The sequence below is a fragment of the Hyperolius riggenbachi genome, chromosome 3, assembly GCF_040937935.1.
Source record: "Hyperolius riggenbachi isolate aHypRig1 chromosome 3, aHypRig1.pri, whole genome shotgun sequence".
In the NCBI taxonomy this organism is placed as follows: Eukaryota; Metazoa; Chordata; class Amphibia; order Anura; family Hyperoliidae; genus Hyperolius; species Hyperolius riggenbachi.
In genome coordinates, this window is record NC_090648.1 from 246105790 (window position 1) to 246131837 (window position 26048).

General features: G+C 42.9%; 1 protein-coding gene across 1 annotated transcript in view; it reads left to right on the forward strand.

Moving 5' to 3' along the window:
- The window catches only part of PROSER2 (proline and serine rich 2), a 57703-nt gene extending 33605 nt beyond the window's left edge, over positions 1-24098 (forward strand). Inside the window, exons 3-4 of the mRNA XM_068276097.1 lie at positions 7743-7965; positions 20518-24098. Of these exons, the coding sequence (XP_068132198.1) occupies positions 7743-7965; positions 20518-22103 (1809 nt within the window). The 3' untranslated portion in view covers positions 22104-24098. The remainder of the gene's footprint in view (positions 1-7742; positions 7966-20517) is intronic.
- The last annotated feature ends 1950 nt before the right edge of the window (positions 24099-26048 follow it).

Here is a 26048-nt window from a genome sequence, read left to right on the forward strand (position 1 = left end):
TTTAAAAACACACGATTGGTTTGCACGATGGCCAGGGGCCCCGGACCTCTCTCACTGGCCGGGTCCCCAAGGCCAATATGCAATACCTGGAGGGGAGTGCAGGTGGGCCTGGACCTCTCACACCCAGGCTCTGGACCTCTCACATCCAGAAAACCCACCAACACTGCCTCCATACTGAATGCTAAATTCAACACACACAAGCAATAGAATTTAGCATTCAGTATGGAGGCAGTGCTGGTGGGTTTTCTAGATGTGAGAGGTCCAGAGCCTGGGTGTGAGAGGTCCAGGCCCACCTGCACTCCCCTCCTGGTATCGCATATTGGCCTTGGGGCCCCGGCCAGTGAGAGAGGTCCGGGGCCCCTGGCCATCGTGCGAACCAATCGTGTGTTTTTAAACGTTTTCTTTCAGCTCTAGGACATGGCGGACAGGTGAGCGGTTAGGGAGGGACCCCTGTGGGAGGGATGCCTGCACAGGGCGGTCCTGCTAGCGACGCAATCTTGCGATGGCGTCCAACTGAAGCCTCCCACCTGAATGCTAATGGCTGCTAGATGTGGTATGGCAGGTAAAGGGTGTATGACAGTGCATCCTGATTGGCTGACGAGCACCTGCTGACCACTTAAATGTAGCTGGATGCATGTATTGCTGTGTTCTATTGCTTGTGTGTGTTGAACATTTTGAATCTGTAAGAACAAAGAAACGTTTAAAAAGAACGTGTCATTTTTGAGAAAATAAATTTTAAAAAATTCTAAGAAAAAAAGTTTTTTAAACTGGTAAAATGACATTTTGCTGTGGTACGCTATACTATATAGTAAGTTTCACAGTCTGCATAGCCATTTTTTACATTTTAAAGCAAACTTGTGATCCAGTGCTGGTATCCTCCGGAAGTTTGTGTCTGCATCCCAGTCTGTGAATGAGCGCAACTGCACTACATAACTGAAACTGGCACATTATGATCATCATTGGGACAGAAGGAGATGCAATAGGGTGTAGAAGGAAGCACAAAGAGGCAGAGGTGGTACAGAGGGCCACAGTGGAGGCAAAAGTGGCACAGAAGGGGACACTGAGGGAACAGGGGGGCAGAGTTTACACAGAGGGGGACACTTAGAGATGCATGGGACAACAATGTCATAGTGTTTCGACTCCTGGACAGATTCAGGTTAAAGGGAACTCGAGGTGAGAATAATATGGAGGCTGCCATATTTATTTCCTTTTAGGCAATACCAGTTGCCTGGCTCTCCTGCTGATCCTGTGCCTCTAATACTTTCAGCCATAGACCCCAAACAACCATGCAGCAGGTCGGGTTTCTGACAATATTGTCAGAACTGACACGATTAGGTGCATGCTTGTTTCTGGGGTACTTCAGTTCACTACTGCAGCCAAATAGATCAGCAGGACTGACTGGCAACTGGTAATGTTTAAAAGGAAATAAATATGGTAGCCTCCATATCACTCTCACCTCGTGTTCACTTTAAGAACAAACCTACAGTCCCTGTTGTTGTTTGCTAACTTAGGACTACCTGTATATGTATTACTAATTTCATCTGATGTGCGTAAAAGATAATTAGGTATAACATGCAGTGAGTGTGTAGTAACATCAGTAACAAGTTCAGATGATCTGTACAGCCACTAGATTTCGGTTGAAGAGATCAGCAGCACCACGTGGATGTATTCAAGCTCTTTATTGCATAAAGATAGCGCCCAGGGACAGCGACAGACGCTGTTTCGGAGACAAGCTCCTTTCTCAAGCTGTATAGGCTCACTCAAAAGAGATAACAAACATAAAGGCATTTATATACAGTTTCAATAGGGTCACATGGACCAATCAGATAACATCACAATACAAAAAAGCATAAGTATCCAATCACAGGGCAAAGCATAATGAGAGGACCTGATGGGAAACAGATATGTAAATCAGCAGCCGTTATCACAGCATGATTTGAAAAGTGTCATAACCCCAATGGCCAATCAGCACTTACCAAGTCAGGAGGACCTGATGGGAAACCACAGCAATGTCATAACGCTCCTCCCAATCTCCCAGGGGGCAATGCGAGAAGCGTACTGCTGAAAACGGAACTCATGACGTCATCCGTTTCCATGCGTAAAAGCGTCCTAGCAATGCGTAAAAATGTACGCATAAGATTCTCACTAGCATCCATGCGTAAAAGCGTCCTAGCGTACGCGTACATAAAGGTCTCCGTGCGTAAAAAACGTCCAAACCACGCGTTTTTGTCTTGGGTAAAACTCTGGTGTTAGTAATCGGGGACCCACAAGGGCATTACCAACCCCACAGACAGGATCAGTATCTACCAACCATTGTCTTTCCTTTTGTTCTTTCTTCAGTGGAATGTATCTCACTCATCTCTCCAATAGAACAGATGACTACTGCTGCCCAAAACTGTTACCAACAGTTGTTTCCAGGAGCAATTTATTCAGCATGTATGCATATCTGAAATATCAGTTCATATGCAATTACTGAAGACTGTGTGTGTGTGTGTGTGTGTGTGTGTGTGTGTGTGTGTGTGTGTGTGTGTGTGTGTGTATATATATATGTGTGTATACACTCACACACTCACACACTCACTCATTCCTTCCCTCTTACTAGACTGGGTACCTGATCTAAGGCCTAGAAACTTAGTTACAGGATGCCTAGATACTGCCAAAGTGTGTGAAGTGTGTGCCCATGCAAAAAGGGTGTCTGGAAAAAAAAAGGCACGGGATATAGCCAAAATTATAAGTTTATAAAACAGTATTTTTCATTTCTATGTCAAACGAAAATCTAGTGCTAAATATGTTGAATTAACACTAATGAAATGGCAAAATACCGTCTATACGAGAAAACGATATTTACACTTGTAATAAGAATAGTATTAAAATTGTAGATAATACAGGTACTTTACTGAAAATTATACCTAACTGTGCTCTCACACAGAACTCTCCCTATACCTATCCCTAACCCCTAGAACCCCCTTGGTGTTTATAAGCATAGTTTAATAAATTGTATATGTTACATATATTGTACTGGGACTATATCTAAGTCTACTCTCACACAGAATCCTCCCTGTACCTATCCCTAAACCCTAACCACCCCCCTGGTGGTGCCTAACCCTAACCATCCCCTGGTGGTGCCTAACCCTAACTATCCCCACTGCACAAACACCTTTACACACATAGAAACAATAATATATTTGATACCGTAAAATACTTCACTACAAATAACATGAATAGAATAATTTATATATTTTTAATACAGTAAATAGCCTTACAATCACGTAAACATTTAAAATATTATGAATAGTAAGTTATAGATTTGTAATAGAATAGCTTTACAAACACGTACACATAAATATATTTTAAATAGAAAAAGTTGTGCGGCGGGTCAGCGGGCGGCGTGCGCGTGCGGCGGGTGCGCGCCTGTGTGGTGACACTGTGGCGGAGAGTGGGAGGGGAGTGGAGGAGAGGGGAGGTGGGAGGAGAGGAGGGAGGGGAGTGGAGGAGAGAGGATGGGGATTCGACACAGACCTAGAGCCCGTTTTTAAACGGGCTTAGGTCACCTAGTATATTTATAATAGAATGAATAGCCTTACAATCACGTACGCATTCAAAATCTTAAAATAACGGTAATATAAAAAGCGATATGTTAGTAAGATAATAAATCTGAAAACTATAATTTGCACATTGTAATTCTAAAAACAAGGGTAATGCCAAAAACAATATATTTTGTAATACAATAAGCTTGAAAACGATATTTAAAGAGAATCTGTATTGTTAAAATCGCACAAAAGTAAACATACCAGTGCGTTAGGGGACATCTCCTATTACCCTCTGTCACAATTTCGCCGCTCCTCGCCGCATTAAAAGTGGTTAAAAACAGTTTTAAAAAGTTTGTTTATAAACAAACAAAATGGCCACCAAAACAGGAAGTAGGTTGATGTACTGTATGTCCACACATAGAAAATACAACCATACACAAGCAGGCTGTATACAGCCTTCCTTTTGAATCTCAAGAGATCATTTGTGTGTTTCTTTCTCCCTGCAGTTCTCATGCACTGAAGTTTCAGGCTGCTCTTTTTTCTCCTGCAAACAGCTTTGCCCTTGTCTGTAATTCTTCAGTATGTGAAAGCCCAGCCAGCTCAGAGGACGATTTATCCAGCTTGTAAAAGATAAGAGAGAAGAGAGAAGCTGCTCTAATCTAAATAATACACAGGCAGTGTGCATAGAGGGGCCTGGAAGGGGGAATTCATAGCAGAACCACAACACTGAAGAACTTGGCAGCCTTCCAGACACAGGCTGACAAGTCTGACAAGGGAAAGATACATTGATTTATTACAGAGACTGTGATAGCAGAAAGTGCTGCAGTAAGCCAGAACACATTAGAATAGCTTTTGGAACTTGTAGGATGATAAAAAACAGGATGCAATTTTTGTTACGGAGTCTCTTTAACCTTCTTGGCGGTAACCCCGAACGTAGTTCGGGGTAAGCCGCCGGAGGGTGCCGCTCAGGCCCTGCTGGGCCGATTTGTTTAATTTTTTTTTTTTGCTGGACGCAGCTAGCACTTTGCTAGCTGCGCCAGCACCCCGATCGCCGCCGCCGCGCGCCCGATCGCCGCTATACGGTGCAGCGCGCGGCCCCCCCCAGACCCCGTGCGCTGCCTGGCCAATCAGTGCCAGGCAGCGCCGAGGGGTGGCCCGGGACTCCCAATGACGACCCGACGTCAGTGACGTCGGTGACGTCATCCCGCCCGTCGCCATGGCGACGGGGGAAGCCCTCCAGGAAATCCCGTTCTTTGAACGGGATTTCCTGATTGGAGATCGCCGAAGGCGATCGAAGAGGGCGGGGGGATGCCGCTGAGCAGCGGCTATCATGTAGCGAGCCCTGGGCTCGCTACATGATATAGAAAAAAAAAATTTTAAAAAAAACTGCCGCGCTGCCTCCTGGCGTATTTTTGTATACCGCCAGGAGCGTTAAGCATTATACTTATGAAAACGAAAATGTACTTATTACACTCCTGAAAGCAAAATTTGAAAACAATAAAATAAGTTAAACAAAGTAAAAACATATTTGTAATAAACCTTATTCTGTAAAGAAAACTTTAGTTAACACGATCCCTGCAACCGCTATTTCTCAGGCGCTGAAATGTACTCTCAGGTGCCCAGTAGCCGATATTTTGCATAGCAGCCTACAGTGCGCCGTTTTTGTCCACTAGCCATATGCGCCCTTTTTTCCTGCTTCGTTTTTCTGTATATACAGACACCTGGGTATGATTGCATAGGATGTTGTAGGAAATAGGACAACACTGTTAAAAGAACTATGTACATCCTATTAAGCTAATGTTAAACATTAACCCTCTAATTTACTTCCATGCATTTGCTGTAGAAGAAGTAATTTCTGTAAAGCTATTTTGTAAGCAGTAGCTTGCTCACAACAAGAATAATGACTCTCATTTGCTAGTTATGTCATTGTCATTTACCTGCTCAAGGAATTCGTGTGTAAACAAGCTCTGAAGGCCTGACAGTGCGTACGTGATACAAGCACAGTTCCTAGAATAACAACAAAGCCTTAAAAGGAATGTGCTACCCTAGCCACTAATTAACAAAATGTTGTACATAACTCTTCTGTAGCTATAAAACATTGGTTTCTTCCACTTGTCATGGGCTAGTGAGCTGACTGACCAGTCATCAGTTACCCTGTCCTTGGAATGCCAATTTATATCTATGAACTTAAGCAGCACAGTTCATTTTGCCTGCAGAAGTCAGGTTACATTTCAGTATCCGAGCACACACTCTGTAGCTTGGCTACAAATGTTGCCTAACGTTTGCTTTATTTGAGAAAAGAATAGTGTTACTTTTTGTTCTTTTTCATTTCAATAACAGATTACATATTTGAATGTGTGCAGTGGTTTTCTTATTTTAAGTTTTTAGTCTGCATTCTGTGTACACTGTTCAGCTGAATTTGAATCTGTTATGCTTGTATGTAGAATTTGTGTTAATACTACTCAGGGCCTTTTTCCACTAGCTGCGTTTTTGCCCAAAAAAATGCATGCATTTGCTGATTCTTAAGTGCAGCCTGATTAAAATAAGAATCTTGGGCGGCCTTTTCCACTGCTGCGTTCTGATTTAAAAAAAAAAAAAAAAAAAAACGCAAACGCATGTCTGTGTGAAAGCAAGAAAAAGCTCAAAATAAATTTGATAGTATATTGTCACCTACTTTTTGGCACTTTTTTTCCATTTGAAAATTGCTGGAAAGTTACCGGTATTATAACAAGATTAAAAATGATCTAGGGGAAAAGGTAAATTGTATATTGGCCATAGCGTCTGAACCAAGCACTACCAGCAAATTCTAGGGCAACTGATGTAACCCAATGGGAAGTCTGACAGAACAAGGAGCCTTTTGGGAGTCAAAGGGAGTAGATTTTCTAAAATTCGACAGTAACAAGAACTGGTGGTTTGGTGACATCTCCACTGAAAATCTGAGTGGCATCATGGGATACCTGTAAACATGCTAGAGATCCAACATTCCATTAGTTGAACTTTCTCCTGAGGTTTTGAACAGATGTTTTCACTTCTTGCCAATAAAGCATACCTTTTAGCAGCTACCAAGCAAAAAAGCACTCAAGTTATACCAAACTTAAATTTAGAACTGTTTTGAGTGCTTTTCAGAGCCCAGTTCTTCCAGATGGACAGTTGGTCAAATGTACTACATTTAATTTAGAATTAAATTGTGATCAGCCACCTCCATTTGATAAAGTTCAAGCCTGTGAAAAGGGGAAATCGTGCTGTTTCTACAATATAAACATGTACAGAGGCTTGTTGAGTGAAACAGGTTTTAATCTCTGAACTGTTGCTTTGAAACTTTTATTTATTTTTATTTTGTAGGGAAATTTAAATGGTACTTGCAAATGTAAATGCAATGGCCACTAAATGGACAAAGCCAGGGCCGTTTCTTGGGCAGGGCGACCGCACTGGGCGCAGACCAGCAAGTAGATGAAGGGGGGAGCAGGCAGAAGGACATAACCGTTAGGGAGCTGGTGACACGTGGTGCAGCCAAATGGAAGATTACCAGCGCGATCACCTTCCTTGACTCCTCCTAGGCTGCCTGCGTCAGACTTCAAGTTATCATGTCACCACCACGTGATGACACCTGATGTCTTGTAGCGGTACTGCAGGCTGTGAGTGCGCAGAACCCATGGAGGAGTTGGCTTTCCGGGCTCTCCTCGCCTGGGTGTTTTCCTGCTTCCTCCTGGATGAGCGGCTGGTCACTAGAAAGTAGGCAGATCTACTTGTCACCTGTGGCTGTGTTTCTGTTCCTAAAGAGTAAGGGTTCCCGAGTCCACGGGGGTGGGGGGGCGCAATTTTTACACCCTCGCCCTGGGTGCAATTTAGCCTAGAAACTGCCCTGGACAAAGCACAAGGTGGTTTAGGATTACGGTTTTAAAAGTAAGACATTTAGTGATACTGCAAGACATTTTACACACGGCACATTAAATAACCTAGGAACCTGAATGCATTAATATCCCTTTTGTTTATGCACTCACTTGTTTTCTGGAATATTACACACCCATTTAGAGCTTCATAAAGCTACCAGAACAAGTATAACTGCTGTGCTGTATATGGAAACCTCTAAAATACCTTTTGCTGGGAGAAATTAATGAGTAGAGTAGATACTTTTTTTTTTTTTTTTTTTTTTTTTTTTATTTACATAAGACAATGGGCGTTCTTTTTTTAATCTATAGCTTTTCTTTTCAGGATAATGAAAATCTTAGAGATCTAACAAATGAGGAGAAGAATGTCCTTATGTTTTTCGAGGAAACCTTGGATGCTTTTGAGGATGACACTGACGAACCCCCTAAGTCTCGCAATTCAAGTGTTGGCTATTACTCACCCAGATCACTAGAAGATAGTCATTCTGACAGTGATGACATCATTGACCTAGTGCAGACTGATCATCATCATGTTGGAGTTTCACCAGGTATGATATTGATTTACATCTCAGTGCTGTGTTTGCTCAATTAAGGAACCTACTTGATGATACTTGGGACAATGGTTTTTAGTACAGTGCTAAATATTCACAGTGCACAAAACTAGATATAGGACCTAAGCAAATAGGTGTCAGATTCAGCAGTGCAGCGTCTCGCTCACATGCTCTTCTGCTAGTGAGCAGAGAAGCATTTGGCAACCTTCAGTGCTTTACATCAGCAGTTTTTGACCCCTGCAAGAGGACACAGGAGCTTGCTGCCTATTCGGTCCTGGAAGCCACATGTACCTTCTGGTACAGCAGGTTGGTAAATGGCACTGGTGGAAGCCTGTAGTGACTTGCACCTGACACAATTGTTCATGATTGTCTTGGTTGCAAATTATAGCATTTGTGCATAGCTTAAAACTCTGGGCTCCTGCCTTTACGAAACAATTTAGTACTAATAATGGATGCTGAGCAACATTGTGCCACCAACCAATACTGGGTTCTTAGTAACGGAAGGCACAAACTGGTGATCATTAAAGGACACCTGAAGTGAGAGGGATATGGAGGCTGCCGTATTTATTTCCTTATACATAATACAGATTGCCAGGCTGTCCTGCTGATTTTTCAGGCATTAGTAGTGACTGAATGGCACACCTGAAACAAGCATGTAACTAATCCACTCAGACACATCTGATCGGTGTGCTTGTTCTGGGTCGGTGGTTTAAAGTATTAGTGGCAGAGGATCAGCAAGGCAGCCACGATATGTATTGTTTGAAAAGAAACTAATATGTCAACCTCCATATCCATCTCACTTCAGGTGTGCTTTAAAGATTAATAAAAGCTTATGGCTAGACATACTTTCTGCTAATGTTCTACACTTAGGCCACATACACACATCAGACTATAGTATCTGGAAAATGAAAGATCACAGACCAATCTTACCCCCCTTCATGTAGTATGAGATCCATACCTTCACAGTCTTTTCTATGGAGCTGAACTCCCCATCAGAAAAAAATCTTTGCAAGATGCTGCACACTCAGATGCTGTACAGACACAAAAGATCAGTATCTGCAAAAGATCTGTTCCTGCCAAAGATCCGTTCCTGCAAATTGCATTCATAGTCTATGAAATCTGCAGATCATCATACACACCTTGTATAACTGACATTCTACTGCAGATCAGACAAACATCTGCAGATCTGAAAATCCATCCTGGTGGATCTGATCTGCAGATGAATGTCTGTTAAACAAGGTGTGTATGATGATCTGCAGATATCATAGACTATGCATGCATTTTGCAGGAATGGATCTTTTGCAGGAACAGATCTTTTGCAGATACTGATCTTTTGAATGTCTACAGCATCTTTGTGTGCAGCATCTTTGTGTGCAGCATCTTGCAAAGATTTCTGTCTGATGGACAGTTCAGCTCCATAGAATAGACTGTGTAGGTATGGCTCTCATACTACATGGAAGGGGGTAAAATTGGTCTGTGATCTTTCATTTTCCAAAGACCATGGTCTGATGTGTGTATGAGCCTTTAGGCCTGTGTGGTTTATACCTTCATTTTGTGCTCAAGGTAATTAGCATTTATTTGACTTTAATACTAATCCACCTCAGAAACTGTTTTAGATATAGGCCTCGATTCATCAACACTTAGCAAATTTGTTACCAGTTTGGTAAAATACCGAATTTGTTAACTTCATTTCAGGATTCATCAAAGTTATCTACAGCTGTTAGCGAACATTCGGTAACGATTCGCTAAAACAGGATAAAGTGCAATTCATGAAAAAGAAAGTGGGCGTGGTTTAGCGTTACATTTAGGATTAGTTATCTCCTTCACTGCTCTGTCGTTATTCCTGTCAGATCATTGCTGACAGAGAAGATGGAGCCATTTGAAGTGGTTATGTATCAGCTGAGAGTGATTCAAAGGCGCAGAAGGGCAAGAATAAGGTCTGCAACCATATAAATTTTTAAGAGAATAGATTTATTTGCTATAACACGACATCTGCATTTCTCTTGAATCATCTTGTAAGAGAACACAGGCAGTGTCAGGGTTAACTAATTTGCTAGCTGCACTATAATTTTTTAGAAAAGGCTCCTATCAAATTGTGGGAGTGTCCCAACCACTTTCAGAATCCTGGTCCAGGTGTAAAGCCCTATTCAGAATGTTGCTACGTAGTGCTCAAAGGACTGCCTTTTACCCACAATTCCATGGGAATCTTATGGCCTTGTGTTAAAGTACCACTGTAAAATGGAAATATCGACACGTTACCGAATTGTTATCGAATTCACACCGAATGAGGAAAAACCTTGATGAATACAACTAGAAATCGCTAAACTTAGAATTCGGTAATTTAACAAACTGGAAAAAGTTATCTCAAAGAGAATGATGAATCGAGGCCATAGTAACCAAAATGAGCCCTGAAAATTGTCAATTACATTTTTCAATAATGATTCAGAAAACTTCTTGCTGAATGCCACGTCACCCATCCAGTGCATAAACTTAAGCGCCCAGCACATTTGCCATGCCCTAACTGAAAAAGCAGTTTGACATTCATACATCAAAAAAGGCGCTGGGGAAAAACTACAAGTACAATTTTGGCAATACTGCTGTTATTCTACTATTTGGAGCTGGCTAATTAAAGTGGATCTGAGATGAACTTTTACTCATTGCATAGTTGTTCCTTTCCTATTGTTTATAGGGCATTCCTCAAGCCAAATACTTTTTTGTTTTAATACTCTAATTCCCTATACACTAAGCAAGCCTCGCCCTCAGTTTTTCAGAGAGCCTTGGCAGTAGCAAGGGCTCATGGGAGCTCAGTCTGGGCAGGAGGAGGGGAGGTATTATTAGCCAGATAATTCAGAGGCAGAGGGGAGGAGGGAGGAGGAGGGGGATTAGTTATTTTCCATAGAAGATGCAGATAAGCTTGCCTGTTTGTAATGTTTACAAACAACATGGCTGCTGTCATTGTATCACAGGAAGAAATAATCATATTCTATTGAAGATGTTTGCAACTAGATTTGCTGTGTAAACTATCTAAACTTTAAATAGGATATATAGACAAGTTACTTCTTATAGTTAGTTTTTCATCTCGGAGCCGCTTTAAGATTATAGAACATTAGTGATTTTTCCAATATGCTTTACCTGACCTTGCTCTTGCACTAACCCTCCCTATATCTAATCCTGAGACTAACCTACCACTCTCAGCTTAAACGTACGTACACATGCCTGACTTTTCCGAACGACTTGTTGTTCAAACCGGTCGTTTGAAGGACAGTTGGACGTGTGTACGTTCAGTCGTTAGACTGATAGCAGCAGTTTTGACTGATCCGCTTGGCGGATCCATTGGACTAACTGTCGTTCAAATGACAATTAGGTCCGTACTTGTGTACAAATGACTGGGAGTCATTTGTACAAATAATGGCCATTCAAACAGTCTTTTGATCAGTCGTTTGATCTGGTCCATTGTTCTATCCAGTCCATTGACCATTCAAACAACATGTAAATTAGCTGACCTTAGCATATCAGATGTATTGTCAGTCTGTGTGTAAAAGATGTTTGAACGACTTTTTGTTTTGAATGACAAGTAGTTCAAACGTCCAGTTTGAACGTCAATCGGGCGTAAAATCAGAAGTGTGTACGCACCTTAACCACTTCCCGACCGCCCACTACACAGGGGCGGCGGGGAAGTGGAGCCCTTCAGGACGGCCTCACCCACAGAGGCGGCGGTCCATTTAAGGGCATGGGCGGAGCGATCGCGTCATCCGTGACGCGATCCTCCGCCGGCGCCTGTCACCGCTCGCTCGCCGCAACATCCCGCCGGCTATACGGAAGCGCCGGCGGGATGTTAACCCCGCGATCGCCGCATACAAAGTGTATAATACACTTTGTAATGTTTACAAAGTGTATTATACAGGCTGCCTCCTGCCCTGGTGGTCCCAGTGTCCGAGGGACCACCAGGGCAGGCTGCAGCCACCCTAGTCTGCACCCAAGCACACTGATTTCTCCCCCCCCTGCCCCAGATCGCCCACAGCACCCATCAGACCCCCCCCCTGCCCACCCCCCAGACCCCTGTTTGCACCCAATCACCCCCCTAATCACCCATCAATCACTCCCTGTCACTATCTGTCAACGCTATTTTTTTTTTTATCCCCCCCCCTGCTCCCTGCCCCCTCCTGATCACCCCCCACCCCTCAGATTCTCCCCAGACCCCCCCCCCAGACCACCCCCCCCCTGTTTACTGTATGCATCTATCCCCCTGATCACCTGTCAATCACCTGTCAATCACCCGTCAATCACCCATCAATCACCCGTCAATCACCCCCTGTCACTGCCACCCATCAATCAGCCCCTAACCTGCCCCTTGCGGGCAATCTGATCACCCCCCCACACCAATAGATCGCCCACAGATCCGACATCAGATCACCTCCCAAATCCATTGTTTACATCTATTCTCTCCTCTAAACACCCACTAATTACCCATCAATCACCCATCAATCACCCCCTATCACCACCTGTCACTTTTACCTATCAGATCAGACCCTAATCTGCCCCTTGCGGGCACCCAATCACCCGCCCACACGCTCAGATTGCCCTCTGACCCCCCCTTATCAATTCACCAGTGCATTAATTACATCTGTTCTTCCCTGTAATAACCCACTGATCACCTGTCAATCACCTGCCAATCACCTATCACCCATCAATCACCCCCTGTCACTGCCACCCATCAATCAGCCCCTAACCTGCCCCTTGCGGGCAATCTGATCACCCACCCACACCATTAGATCGCCCGCAAACCCGCCGTCAGATTACCTCCCAAATGTATCGTTTACATCTGTTATCTTCTCTAAACACCCACTAATTACCCATCAATCACCCATCAATCACCCCCTATCACCACCTGTCACTGTTACCTATCAGATCAGACCCTAATCTGCCCCTTGCGGGCACCCAATCACCCGCCCACACGCTCAGATTGCCCTCAGACCCCCCCCCCCCCTTATCAATTCGCCAGTGCATTAATTACATCTGTCCTTCCCTGTAATAACCCACTGATCACCTGTCAATCACCTGCCAATCACCTATCACCCATCAATCACCCCCTGTCACCCCCTGTCACTGCCACCCATCAATCAGCCCCTAACCTGCCCCTTGCGGGCAATCTGATCACCCACCCACACCATTAGATCGCCCGCAAACCCGCCGTCAGATTACCTCCCAAATGTATCGTTTACATCTGTTATCTTCTCTAAACACCCACTAATTACCCATCAATCACCCCCTATCACCACCTGTTACTGTTACCTATCAGATCAGACCCTAATCTGCCCCTTGCGGGCACCCAATCACCCGCCCACACGCTCAGATTGCCCTCAGACCCCCCCCCCCCCCTTATCAATTCGCCAGTGCATTAATTACATCTGTCCTTCCCTGTAATAACCCACTGATCACCTGTCAATCACCTGCCAATCACCTATCACCCATCAATCACCCCCTGTCACCCCCTGTCACTGCCACCCATCAATCAGCCCCTAACCTGCCCCTTGCGGGCAATCTGATCACCCACCCACACCAATAGATCGCCCGCAGATCCGACATCAGATCACCACCCAAGCGCAGTGTTTCCATCTATTCTCTCCTCTAAACACCCACTAATTACCCATCAATCACCCATCAATCACTCCCTATCACCACCTGTCACTGTTACCTATCAGATCAGACCCTAATCTGCCCCTTGCGGGCACCCAATCGCCCGCCTACACGCTCAGATTGCCCTCAGACCCCCCCTTATCAATTCGCCAGTGCAATATTTACATCTGTTCTCCCCTGTAATAACCCACTGATTACCTGTCAATCACCTATCAATCACCCCCTGTCACTGCCACCCATCAATCACCCCCTGTCACTGCCACCCATCAATCACCCGCTGTCACTGCCACCCATCAATCAGCCCCTAACCTGCCCCTTGCGGGCAAACTGATTACCCACCCACACCAATAGATCGCCCGCAGATCCGACATCAGATCACCACCCAAGCGCAGTGTTTCCATCTATTCTCTACCCTAAACACCCACTAATTACCCATCAATCACCCCCTGTCACTGCTACCTATCAGATTAGACCCCTATCTGCCCCTAGGGCACTCAATCACCCGCCCACACCCTCAGAATGCCCTCAGACCCCAGCCCTGATCACCTCGCCAGTGCATTGCTTGCATCTATTCCCCCCTCTAATCACACCTTGAGACACCCATCAATCACCTCCTGTCACCCCCTAGCACACCTACCCATCAGATCAGGCCCCAATTTGCCCCGTGTGGGCTCCTGATCACTCGGCCAAACCCTCAGACCCCCTTCCGATCACCTCCCCAGTGCATGGATTGCATCTATTTTCCCCTCTAACCACCCCCTGAGACACCCATCAATCACCTCCTGTCACCCCCCTAGCACTCCTATCCATCAGATCAGGCCCAATACAACCTGTCATCTAAAAGGCCACCCTGCTTATGACCGGTTCCACAAAATTCGCCCCCTCATAGACCACCTGTCATCAAAATTTGCAGATGCTTATACCCCTGAACAGTCATTTTGAGACATTTGGTTTCCAGACTACTCACGGTTTTGGGCCTGTAAAATGCCAGGGCGGTATAGGAACCCCACAAGTGACCCCATTTTAGAAAAAAAAGACACCCCAAGGTATTATGTTAGGTGTATGACGAGTTCATAGAAGATTTTATTTTTTGTCAAAAGTTAGCGGAAATTAATTTTTATTGTTTTTTTTTCACAAAGTGTCATTTTTCACTAACTTGTGACAAAAAATAAAATCTTCTATGAACTCGCCATATACCTAACGGAATACCTTGGGGTGTCTTCTTTCTAAAATGGGGTCACTTGTGGGGTTCCTATACTGCCCTGGCATTTTAGGGGCCCTAAACCGCGAGGAGTAGTCTAGAAAACAAATGCTTCAAAATGACCTGTGAATAGGACGTTGGGCCCCTTAGCGCACCTAGGCTGCAAAAAAGTGTCACACATGTGGTACCGCCGTACTCAGGAAAAGTAGTATAATGTGTTTTGGGGTGTATTTTTACACATACCCATGCTGGGTGGGAGAAATTTCTATGTAAATGGACAATTGTGTGTAAAAAAATCAAACAATTGTCATTTACAGAGATATTTCTCCCACTTAGCATGGGTATGTGTAAAAATACACCCCAAAACGCATTATACTACTTCTCCTGAGTACAGCGGTACCACATGTGTGGCACTTTTTTACACCCTAAGTACGCTAAGGGGCCCAAAGTCCAATGAGTACCTTTAGGATTTCACAGGTCATTTTGCGACATTTGGTTTCAAGACTACTCCTCACGGTTTAGGGCCCCTAAAATGCCAGGGCAGTATAGGAACCCCACAAATGACCCCATTCTAGAAAGAAGACACCCAAAGGTATTCCGTACGGAGTATGGTGAGTTCATAGAAGATTTTATTTTTTGTCACAAGTTAGCGGAAAATGACACTTTGTGAAAAAAACTATTAAAATCAATTTCCGCTAACTTGTGACAAAAAAATAAAAACTTCTATGAACTCACCATACTCCTAACGGAATACCTTGGGGTGTCTTCTTTCTAAAATGGGGTCATTAGTGGGGTTCCTATACTGCCCTGGCATTTTAGGGGCCCTAAACCGTGAGGAGTAGTCTTGAAACAAAAATGACCTGTGAAATCCTAAAGGTACTCATTGGACTTTGGGCCCCTTAGTGCAGTTAGGGTGCAAAAAAGTGCCACACATGTGGTATCGCCGTACTCGGGAGAAGTAGTACAATGTGTTTTGGGGTGTATTTTTACACATACCCATGCTGGGTGGGAGAAATACCTCTGTAAATGACAATCTTTTGATTTTTTTACACACAATTGTCCATTTACAGAGGTATTTCTCCCACCCAGCATGGGTATGTGTAAAAATACACCCCAAAACACATTGTACTACTTCTCCCGAGTATGGCGATACCACATGTGTGGCACTTTTTTGCACCCTAACTGCGCTAAAGGGCCCAAAGTCCAATGAGTACCTTTAGGATTTCACAGGTCATTTTGAGAAATTTCGTTTTAAGACTACTCCTCACGGTTTAGGGCCCCTAAAATGCCAGGGCAGTATAGGAACCCCACAAATGACCCCATTTTAGAAAGAAGACACCCCAAGGTATTCCGTTAGGAGTATGGTGAGTTCATAGAAGATTTTATTTTTTGTCAAAAGTTAGCGGAAATTGATTTTAATTGTGTTTTTTCACAAAGTGTCATTTTCCGCTAACTTGTGACAAAAAATAAAATCTTCTATGAACTCGCCATACTCCTAACGGAATACCTTGGGGTGTCTTCTTTCTAAAATGGGGTCATTTGTGGGGTTCCTATACTGCCCTGGCATTTTAGGGGCCCTAAACCGTGAGGAGTAGTCTTGAAACGAAATTTCTCAAAATGACCTGTGAAATCCTAAAGGTACTCATTGGACTTTGGGCCCTTTAGCGCAGTTAGGGTGCAAAAAAGTGCCACACATGTGTTATCGCCGTACTCAGGAGAAGTAGTATAATGTGTTTTGTGGTGTATTTTTACACATACCCATGCTGAGTGGGAGAAATATCTCTGTAAATGGACAATTGTGTGTAAAAAAAATTAACAAATTGTCATTTACAGAGATATTTCTCCCACCCAGCATGGGTATGTGTAAAAATACACCCCAAAACACATTACACTACTTCTCCTGAGTACGGCAATACCACATGTGTGGCACTTTTTTGCAGCCTAACTGCGCTAAGTGGTCCAAAGTCCAATGAGCACCTTTAGGCTTTACAGGGGTGCTTACAATTTAGCACCCCCCAAAATGTCAGGACAGTAAACACACCCCACAAATGACCCCATTTTGGAAAGTAGACCCTTCAAGGTATTCAGAGAGGGGTATGGTGAGTCTGTGGCAGATTTCATTTTTTTTTGGTGCAAGTTAGAAGAAATGGAAACTTTTTTTTTTTTTTTTTTTCCTCACAAAGTGTCATTTTCCGCTTACTTGTGACAAAAAATAATATCTTCTATGAACTCACTATGCCTCTCAGTGAATACTTTGGGATGTCTTCTTTCCAAAATGGGGTCATTTGGGGGGTATTTATACTATCCTGGAATTCTAGCCCCTCATGAAACATGACAGGGGGTCAGAAAAGTCATAGATGCTTGAAAATGGGAAAATTCACTTTTTGCACCATAGTTTGTAAACGCTATAACTTTTACCCAAACCAATAAATATACGCTGAATGGGTTTTTTTTTATCAAAAACATGTTTGTCCACATTTTTCGCGCTGCATGTATACAGAAATTTTACTTTATTTGAAAACTGTCAGCACAGAAAGTTAAAAAAATCATTTTTTTGCCAAAATTCATGTCTTTTTTGCTGAATATAATAAAAAGTAAAAATCGCAGGAGCAATTAAATAGCACCAAAAGAAAGCTTTATTAGTGACAAGAAAAGGAGCCAAAATTCATTTAGGTGGTAGGTTGTATGAGCGAGCAATAAACCGTGAAAGCTGCAGTGGTCTGAATGGAAAAAAAGTGGCCGGTCCTTAAGGGGTAGAAAGCCCTAGGTCCTCAAGTGGTTAAAACCCCCTTACTTAATCCTAACCTAAATTTACCACTATCTAAGACGAACACCTACAGACTTATCCCATCACTATATCCCTGCTGCCCCCATCGCTTTGGATTCATCCAGCACCTCTGGTGCCCACATTTTCCACTGGGTGCTGCTAAAGCCGCAATTACTATTGCTGTCTGTCAGCGCCCAAATCTCCTGCTCTAGTTTGTTACAATGTGAGCCTCTAAACTTCAAATTTGCTCATACTTCTTGGACATGTGAAGTCCTTTCCAATAACAGACGACGTTGGTTGGACTGAACTCTTGACAGACTCTTTACACTGTCCAGGGCAGTTTCTAGGCTAAAATGCACCCAGGGCAAGTGTGTAAAAATTCTGCCCCCCCCCCCATGGAGCCAGTTTATAGGTGCCACAGTATAGGTAGCCAGGCATAGGTGCCCCAGTATAATCGCCCCCAGTATAGGTTAGATAGGCAGGTGCCCCCAGTATAGGTTAGCTAGGTGGGTGCCTCCAATATAGGTAGCCAGAATAGTTGCCCCGGCATAGGTTAGATAGGTAGGTGCCTCCAATACAGGTAGCTAGTAAAGTTGCCAACAGTATAGGTTAGCTAGGTAGGCGCCCCCAGTATAGGTTAGCTAGGTAGGTGCCCACAGTATAGGATAGGTAGGTGCCCCCAGTATAGGCTAGAGAGGTGCCCCAGTATAGGTTAGATAGGTAGGTGCCCCAGTATAGGTTAGATAGGTAGGTTCCCCAGTATAGGTTAGATAAGTAGGTGCCCCCCCCCATAATGGATGGGGGGGGAGTCAGCTTCTCCCTGGGGCCGCCCTCCGTGCTCCGCCCCTCCGCTGCAGAGTGAGTGCAGCAGGAAGCACTGTATACAGCAACTCGCCTTCCTGTGTTTCACTTGCCGCTGGTCTCCTCCTCTGCATAGACGCTTATAGACACTCTACTTCCTGTGTGCGCTGTATACAGTGAGTTGTTGTATACAGCGCTTCCTGCTGCGCTCACTCTGCAGTGAAGGGGGGAGCACAGAGGGCGGCCCGGGGGAGGAAGGGAGGGAAAGGTTGGGCCGCCCTCCCCACAGCTGCAGCTCCCCCTCAAACACAGCGCCCCCTCCCTCAGCGCTCAGGGCGGCCACACGGCCCTAGAAACAGGCCTAGGTTCAATTATACTGCTGCGCTCTTCAGTCCTGTAAATGAAAAACAGACTCCACATAGGGTAATATTGTTCAGTCCTTTTGCTGACTCTATTCCAACCCCTAAAGGTCTTTACTTTATTTAGTTTGGGCATTGAAGAACGAGACCAGATCTGGAAAATTATCAGATTAACTCCGAATTTTAACAGTGAGAATAAAGTAAAGTCCCCACGAGGCTTTTTTTACAAATCTCTGAGGATCATGTTGTTGATTGGATTCCCACAAAGCGCAGTCTCCACCTGTGTAAAGAGGTGGCATACGTCTGGTGAGCAGTTTGGCATGCATTGAGGTGGATTGGCACTGATAACGGGTGTAAATACGGAGGCACGGTGTTTGCAAAAACTGAACTGTTTTCTGCTTGAACTGTATTACCCTATGTGGAGATTCTCTTTCTTTACAGAAGCGATTGGATATGAGTATAATGCTATGCTTAAGACCCACCTGACAACTGAGGTGGATATAATCTGGTGAGCATCTAGTGAGAGGGGATGAGGGAGATAGATGTGATTTATCACCTGGGGAGCCCGGAACACGGGTGACCTTTAGGGGTTGGAATAGAGTCAGCAAAAGGACTGAACAATATTACCCTATGTGGAGTCTGTTTTTCATTTACAGGACTGGAGAGCGCAGCAGTATAATTGAACTTTGACATCCATTAACTGGACTTTCTGCAGCAAACCCATTGACTGTTGAGTGTACTAAGTGGTAACTACTGTATGAACTCTGGCGCAGTGTTTATGATTTGACTAGAAACAGGCCTGACACTGTCCATACTGCTTGTTCATTAAAATTGGCTCTGCAGAGCCCCAATGAGTCTTCCAAGTGACAAGGCTGTCCAGATCCCCCCACTTTCTATTAGGATACAATTAAAAGGCATGATTTAGTTTCTGAAGTACTCAAGTGACAAGATCTACAATAAGGTTTGCTAAAAGGCTGGACTTCTTTACTAAAATGGAAGGCTGTCATTGCTAATCCCATATTAATTTGGTGCTTCCCTCACTGTTGATCTTTTGGCTGTAGCATTTTCAATCATCACTGATTTAAAGGAAGCTTGAAACTGCTCAAGTCAGGCCATCTGCCCTACATACTTGCCTTTCCAAGAACATCAGCATATCAGTCAGATGACCAGTAGGTTTTTTTTTTGTTATTTTTGGTAAAATTTTAACAATGGCCGCCAACATATTTTTCTCACTACAAAATCCTTTTAATAGGTTTAGTAGTTACAAGTTCAGATAAATAGCAGAGTGTCAGGACACGAGGGTCAAAAAAGAAATTTTCTTTAAACAATGGCCCCAATTCACTAAAATCATGCTGGAGATAAGGCAAGAGAAAACTTACCACCACACATCGATCTTACCTTATTAAGGTGTAGAGATACGTTTTCACAGTGAGAGAGTTATCTTATCACTTCAGTCCTTAAGTTACCTCCTCTGTATTTTCACATGCAGTCAATTAACAGCCTGTCTTTAACTTTAGAATTATGGAATTATTTTAAGGATTGAAGAGTTAATTTTAGAGCTCTCACCTTAACTTAGACAGAAGAGTTAACTTTAGGTGTGCCTCAGGTAAAATGTTTCCTGAATACTACATGCCTTATTACCATGGTGATAACTCTAGAATAGTTATTAAAGACAGGAGATGAGCATAGTGAATTGAGGCCAATATCGTAAAAGTAACTACTGACTAGGTAATTAATTGTATTTGTGTAATTGTGAAAGTAATATCATCTTTCTTTCCACTTAGATTATGACTCTGGACCGAACACCAATGGTAAACATTACCAATATGACTCAAGAATATCAGAGCCCACCAATTCTGCAAGTGCACCAGTCCCTATCCCATCTAGTAGAGCACAGAAAGATGAGCGCAGGTTTTCTCCTGAGCCACCATCCGACCATATTAAACTTCTTGGTGCTGTTCCCACTCCTGTGGTCATAGCACAGAAGATTTCTGAGAAGAAAACTGAGCTTGCACACTTGGCATCCCCTCAAGAGGAGAAGTCACCAGAACCGAAGAGGAGTATTGCTACCTCACCAATAAGCGATGATCATTTTGTATTTCCTTCTCCACCAAATGGCAAACTGAACCGTTTTCCAAACAATATAAGTGTTAAACAAGGTGGAAAGCAATACAATAAAACTATTGCCAAAGCATCTGTCAATGTACAAGAGCGCAAAGCTCAAGTTCTGGCCCATTTACATGTACCAGGATTACTTGGTGAGGAAATTGATGGAAAAAATGGCAAACCATTGATTCGGAAGACATCCTTTCGGGATATGATCTCTGAGCAAACCAGATATGAAGCTCTTACCAAGCTCGGTTTGGTTAAAGAAATCCCAGTTCAAGCTGACATACATTCTAGCCCCTGTACCTCTCCTGTTTCAAATAGTCAGCACTCTTCAAATTTTTTCCCATCCGAACTGCATAGGAGACTTTCAAATGAAAGGGTAAGTGCCAATGGTCAACATTCAACAAAGAGTCTACACTTAGATTCCAATAAAAAGAACCCATATGAGCAAAATTACAACAGTAGTCAGAACTTATCAAAGTTTCCTGTAGACACAAGGAGGAAACTTTCAAAAGAGCAAGATCATACAGATGCTCAACTCCCAACAAAAATTGTATCTGAAGAATCAAATAGAAGATTGTCCACTGAGCAGAATTTTAACAGTGGCCAAAACCCATCAAGGTTTTCTATGGAAATAAAGCGACGACTTTCAAAGGAGCAAGATGATAATGCTCAGAACACACAAAACAGAAGTCAGAACTTATCAAAGTTCCCTGTAGACACAACAAGGAAACTATCAAAAGAGAAAGATAATATAGATAGTCAACTCCCACCAAAAATAGTATCTGAAGAATCAAATAGAAGATTGTTCACTGAGCAGAATTTTAACAGTGGTCAAAACCCATCAAGGTTTTCTCTGGAAATAAAAAGACGATTTTCAAAAGAGCAAGATGATAATAATGCTCAGCACACACAAAAAGTTATGCCTGAAGTACATAAGAAGCTTTCCAATGAGCCCGAGTCTATCTCCAATATCTTGATGAATGATCCTAGTCCTTTTATTCCTTTGGGGAAATCTGTTGTTATTAAAGGCGAGACCGTGTCAAATCCTATAGATAAGAGTAAACGTCACAGTACCGTCTATAGTAACCGTGAACAAAAGCAGCCAAATACTCAACAGGAAATAAAGAGAACCTCTTCTATTCCAAGACCTACTGGTCTTAGGCCTCAAGGGATTACAGTGCAGTTCTCTGGACGTAATGAGGAGAATAGAAAGGATGCTTTGAGAAAGCTTGGCCTCCTGAAAGAATCTGGACAGTAAAGCCATGTAGTGAACATGACTTGGTTATGGGTAACATACTGAACAAACAGTTGACTGGTGACCTCTAAAGGAGTTTGCTATTGGATACTGCAGCCTCGTATGCATTCAAGTATTCTAATATGAAGGTTAAGATGTCCTTTCCATTACACCACCATTACACCAAAGGAACATTTATTTAAAACCAAACAAACTGGGAATCCTAATGGATGTATAGACTCCATTTTGCTTTAGACCAAAGCATACTCTTGCCCTTGCATGTGTATTAACTGGTAGAGACTAAGAAACTTAAAGTTCTATTTATTTTATATTGCATTCTATTTATGCCATGACAAAGACAGTTGCTGGAGTACCGCTTAATGAAGCTGATTTATTTTTGCAGATTAAAATTACCAAACGTCTATGTATAATGTGTATATATGCAAATATATATTCCTTTACTTTTGTCCCCCAGCTCAAGTTACACAATGCTCTGTGAAAAATATTTGTTCAGTCATCGATAGTTCTCAGTATAAATTTGGAATGTTTCTAATGACATTTGATCCTGTTCTCACAATTGTTGCGCATAGAGTTGATGATACAGAGGTTACTGTGTTATCCAGAGGAAGAAAAAATGTTAGGTACATTGTAGTACCTTCCGATTAGTTGTTATAGGTACATGTAAACAAGTCTGCTCTTGTGGCATTATAATCCACTGTAAATCTCCTGTGGTCTTTCATATGCTTTCCTCTTTGAACACAACATTTACCAGGATGATCACTATAAAAGAAGCTTTTTGCTTTAAAGCTTTCACCCTTTCCTTTTCAAACCCGAAATACAAAGGACTTTTTTTTTCTCAGGAAGGCTCTTTATAATAAGACTTCATTATAGTTAGCATCTGGCTTTGATTGAAGGCTACAAGAAAGGTAGAGATATTACTGATTTTTGTTTTTAGGCTTTGTACACCAGCAGGGGCATAACTAGAGAGAAGCAGCCCGTGCGACTGCTAGGGGGCCCAGAGCTGTAAGGGGACTTCGAATACTACTTTGCTCCCTCTGATACAGAGATCCATCCTTCAGATCAGGTGTTTTTGTGGCTACGCTTGTTATGGGTGTGAAAATCATGATGACCATACTTGTTTTATGACCTTTGCAAGATAGTTCACAGGCTGTGAGGGTCACAAGTGGTTGGCAAGTGAAAGGGTGTAAACATTGGGGGGCCTCATCAAAGTTTTGGTGGGGGGCCCGATTTATAGTTATGCCTCAGTCTTAAACAAAACATAACTTTGAGGTATAATAGTAAAATTACCTCAAGCTACCACTTCTACGTGATGTGAATGCTAGTGTACCACTGTATCATTGCTCCAGAGACCATACTACTTGCTCGAGAGAACATTCTACTGCTTCATATACAAAGTAGCATGATGGAATCTACACGGTCCTAAGGAAGACTCCTTTAAAGGGACCACAAGCTGCTTATTTGTTAATTTTGGAATCTTCCACTGTGATGGAAGCCATTTCTGTTGGATATAAAAGGGCTTAGGTGTTCACAGTGGAACTGCTGCCCATGACAGCTAGTCAGATTTTTTGTTTTTTTCAAATATAATTGTATTTCATGTTAAAAAGCAAACTGGACTTTAAACATTGCAAGAAAATTCATATTTTTAATCTTCTATATTTTAATATAACTGTCATTAGTATGATTTTTATTATTTTGCTCTGATGCCATTTGTGGTATGGGAAGAACAGGAATCTTTTGTGCCTAACTTTTTATTTTCTATGAATATAAACATTTGTTGTAATTTTATGAAATGAACATTATAGCCATACATACATAGAATATGTAATTTTTCCCACTGGTAACTTTATTTGGCCAAATTATTCATGATACGGTATGGTTATACTAAAGATTTAGCATAGCAAGAAGCACAACAGTGTTCTACAGCCATACATCATGCTGGTATTTGGTTAGTACTGTTATCTGTCTTTATTTTCTTTAAATAAAAAAGCGTACTATAAATGTGTCTGTTTTTCTATATGGTGTAATAACTCAAGATCTCCAATTGTCTTATTAATACGTATGTATAAAAATGCCTAGAACCAAACTACAAAATACATTTTCAGCACCTAGCAAGTGAAAATGTGATTGAATTATTTTTTTTACTATTATTGGAAGCTGAAAGCAAGAAATATATAATTTTTGTGCAGAATGCAGAACTGTGCCGATTATTTGGGACTGCTATAGGCCGTAATGAGATTTACAGCTATAGTAGCACTCAAATTAGAAAAAAAAAGAGGTAATTCGGCCGCTGGCAATAGCCGGTGCGCCAGAATTTGTCAGCGGCAATTTTTAATGTATGCACTTTATTGATGAAGTATGAAAAGTCTTTCTGTGAGAAAGATCAAGTTGAGTAAATAAGGGCACATCAAGCTAAAATAAACCTGAAGTCAGAAAAATAACCAAAAAGTGGGGTGCTTAAGTGAACGGGAACCCCTGCCCTGTGTGTATATATAATATAGAAATCAATCTCAAGGCAGAGGCGCTGAACTCTTTCTTATCAAACAAAATGTAGCTTTTATTTCAGCAGCATAAGAATATGAAAGCAAAAATATGCACTTCCAGCATACAGTCACAGGCATCAAACAAGGAAAATAAACATCAGCTCTGCCGAGCTACGTGTCTGGTGTCCTTTATAAATCTCAGTCGGGAGTTACCCTGTCTTTGGGCTGTACCGTTATAGCCCAGAGAAACATACATTCGCTCCAGCATCTTCTGTGTAGCAGCCTCTCCTCTGTGGAACACACTCTGGCCCTCTGAGCCACTCACTCTCTCCCAGCTTGCATCTGCTCAAGATAAATGAGCCAAGCTTTCCATACATCAACAAAACATGATCCATGGAATTTGGAATCCACCCACCCTACTCATGAGGATTCCCATATAAAAGAAAAATATTAGCATGGGGGGGGTGGGGATTATAGGCGTGGGGAGGGTATAGGGGAGTATACAGCTCATGGGGTGTTGAGGATATAGGTGACAGTACAAATGGGGTGGTGAGGATATAGGTTTTTGTTTTTTTTAAATAACCTGGATGAATACCTAATACAAGTGGTGGACTCATGATTAATCAGGAGTGCTTACTCGTGATTCAAATGAGGCTTAATTGCCGCAGGTGCGCGGCTGGATAAGGGGTTATTTACCCATAATGCCGCCGTCCTGTCTGTGCTACAAACAGCTTGTAGGTCACGTTGGAAGCCTCACTATGTGTACTTCCTCCTTCAAGCCGGAAGAAGGAAGTGCGCATTGGTGGTGAGGCTTGCAACGCATCCAATAGGATGCCTGCAAGCTGTTTGAAGCGCAGGCAGGATGGCGGCATTATGGGTAAATAACCCCTTATCATCCAGCCGCACACCTGCGGCAATTAAGCCTCACTTGAATCACAAGTTAGCACTCATGATTACTCGTAAACCCATCCCTGCCTAATACTACTGTCTGGATGGCACACATGGCTTCCTAGTTATATCTAGGGACACAGTGGTTATCTAATACTACTGTCTGGATGGCACACATGGCTTCCTAGTTATATCTAGGGACACAGTGGTTATCTAATACTACTGTCTGGATGGCACACATGGCTTCCTAGTTATATCTAGGGGCACAGTGGTTATCTAATACTACTGTCTGGATGGCACACATGGCTTCCTAGTTATATCTAGGGACACAGTGGTTATCTAATACTACTGTCTGGATGGCACACATGGCTTCCTAGTTATATCTAAGGACACAGTGGTTATCTAATACTACTGTCTGGGGGAGCATGGCTACTTAAAGGGAACCTGAAGTGAGAGGAATATGAAGGCTGTCATCTTTATTCGCATGCCAGTTGCCTGCCGTCTGTGCTGATGCTCTGTCTGTAGTATTGGTTCAGAAAAGGCATGCACATCAGATTCTTTGACACTGGTCTAACTGCAC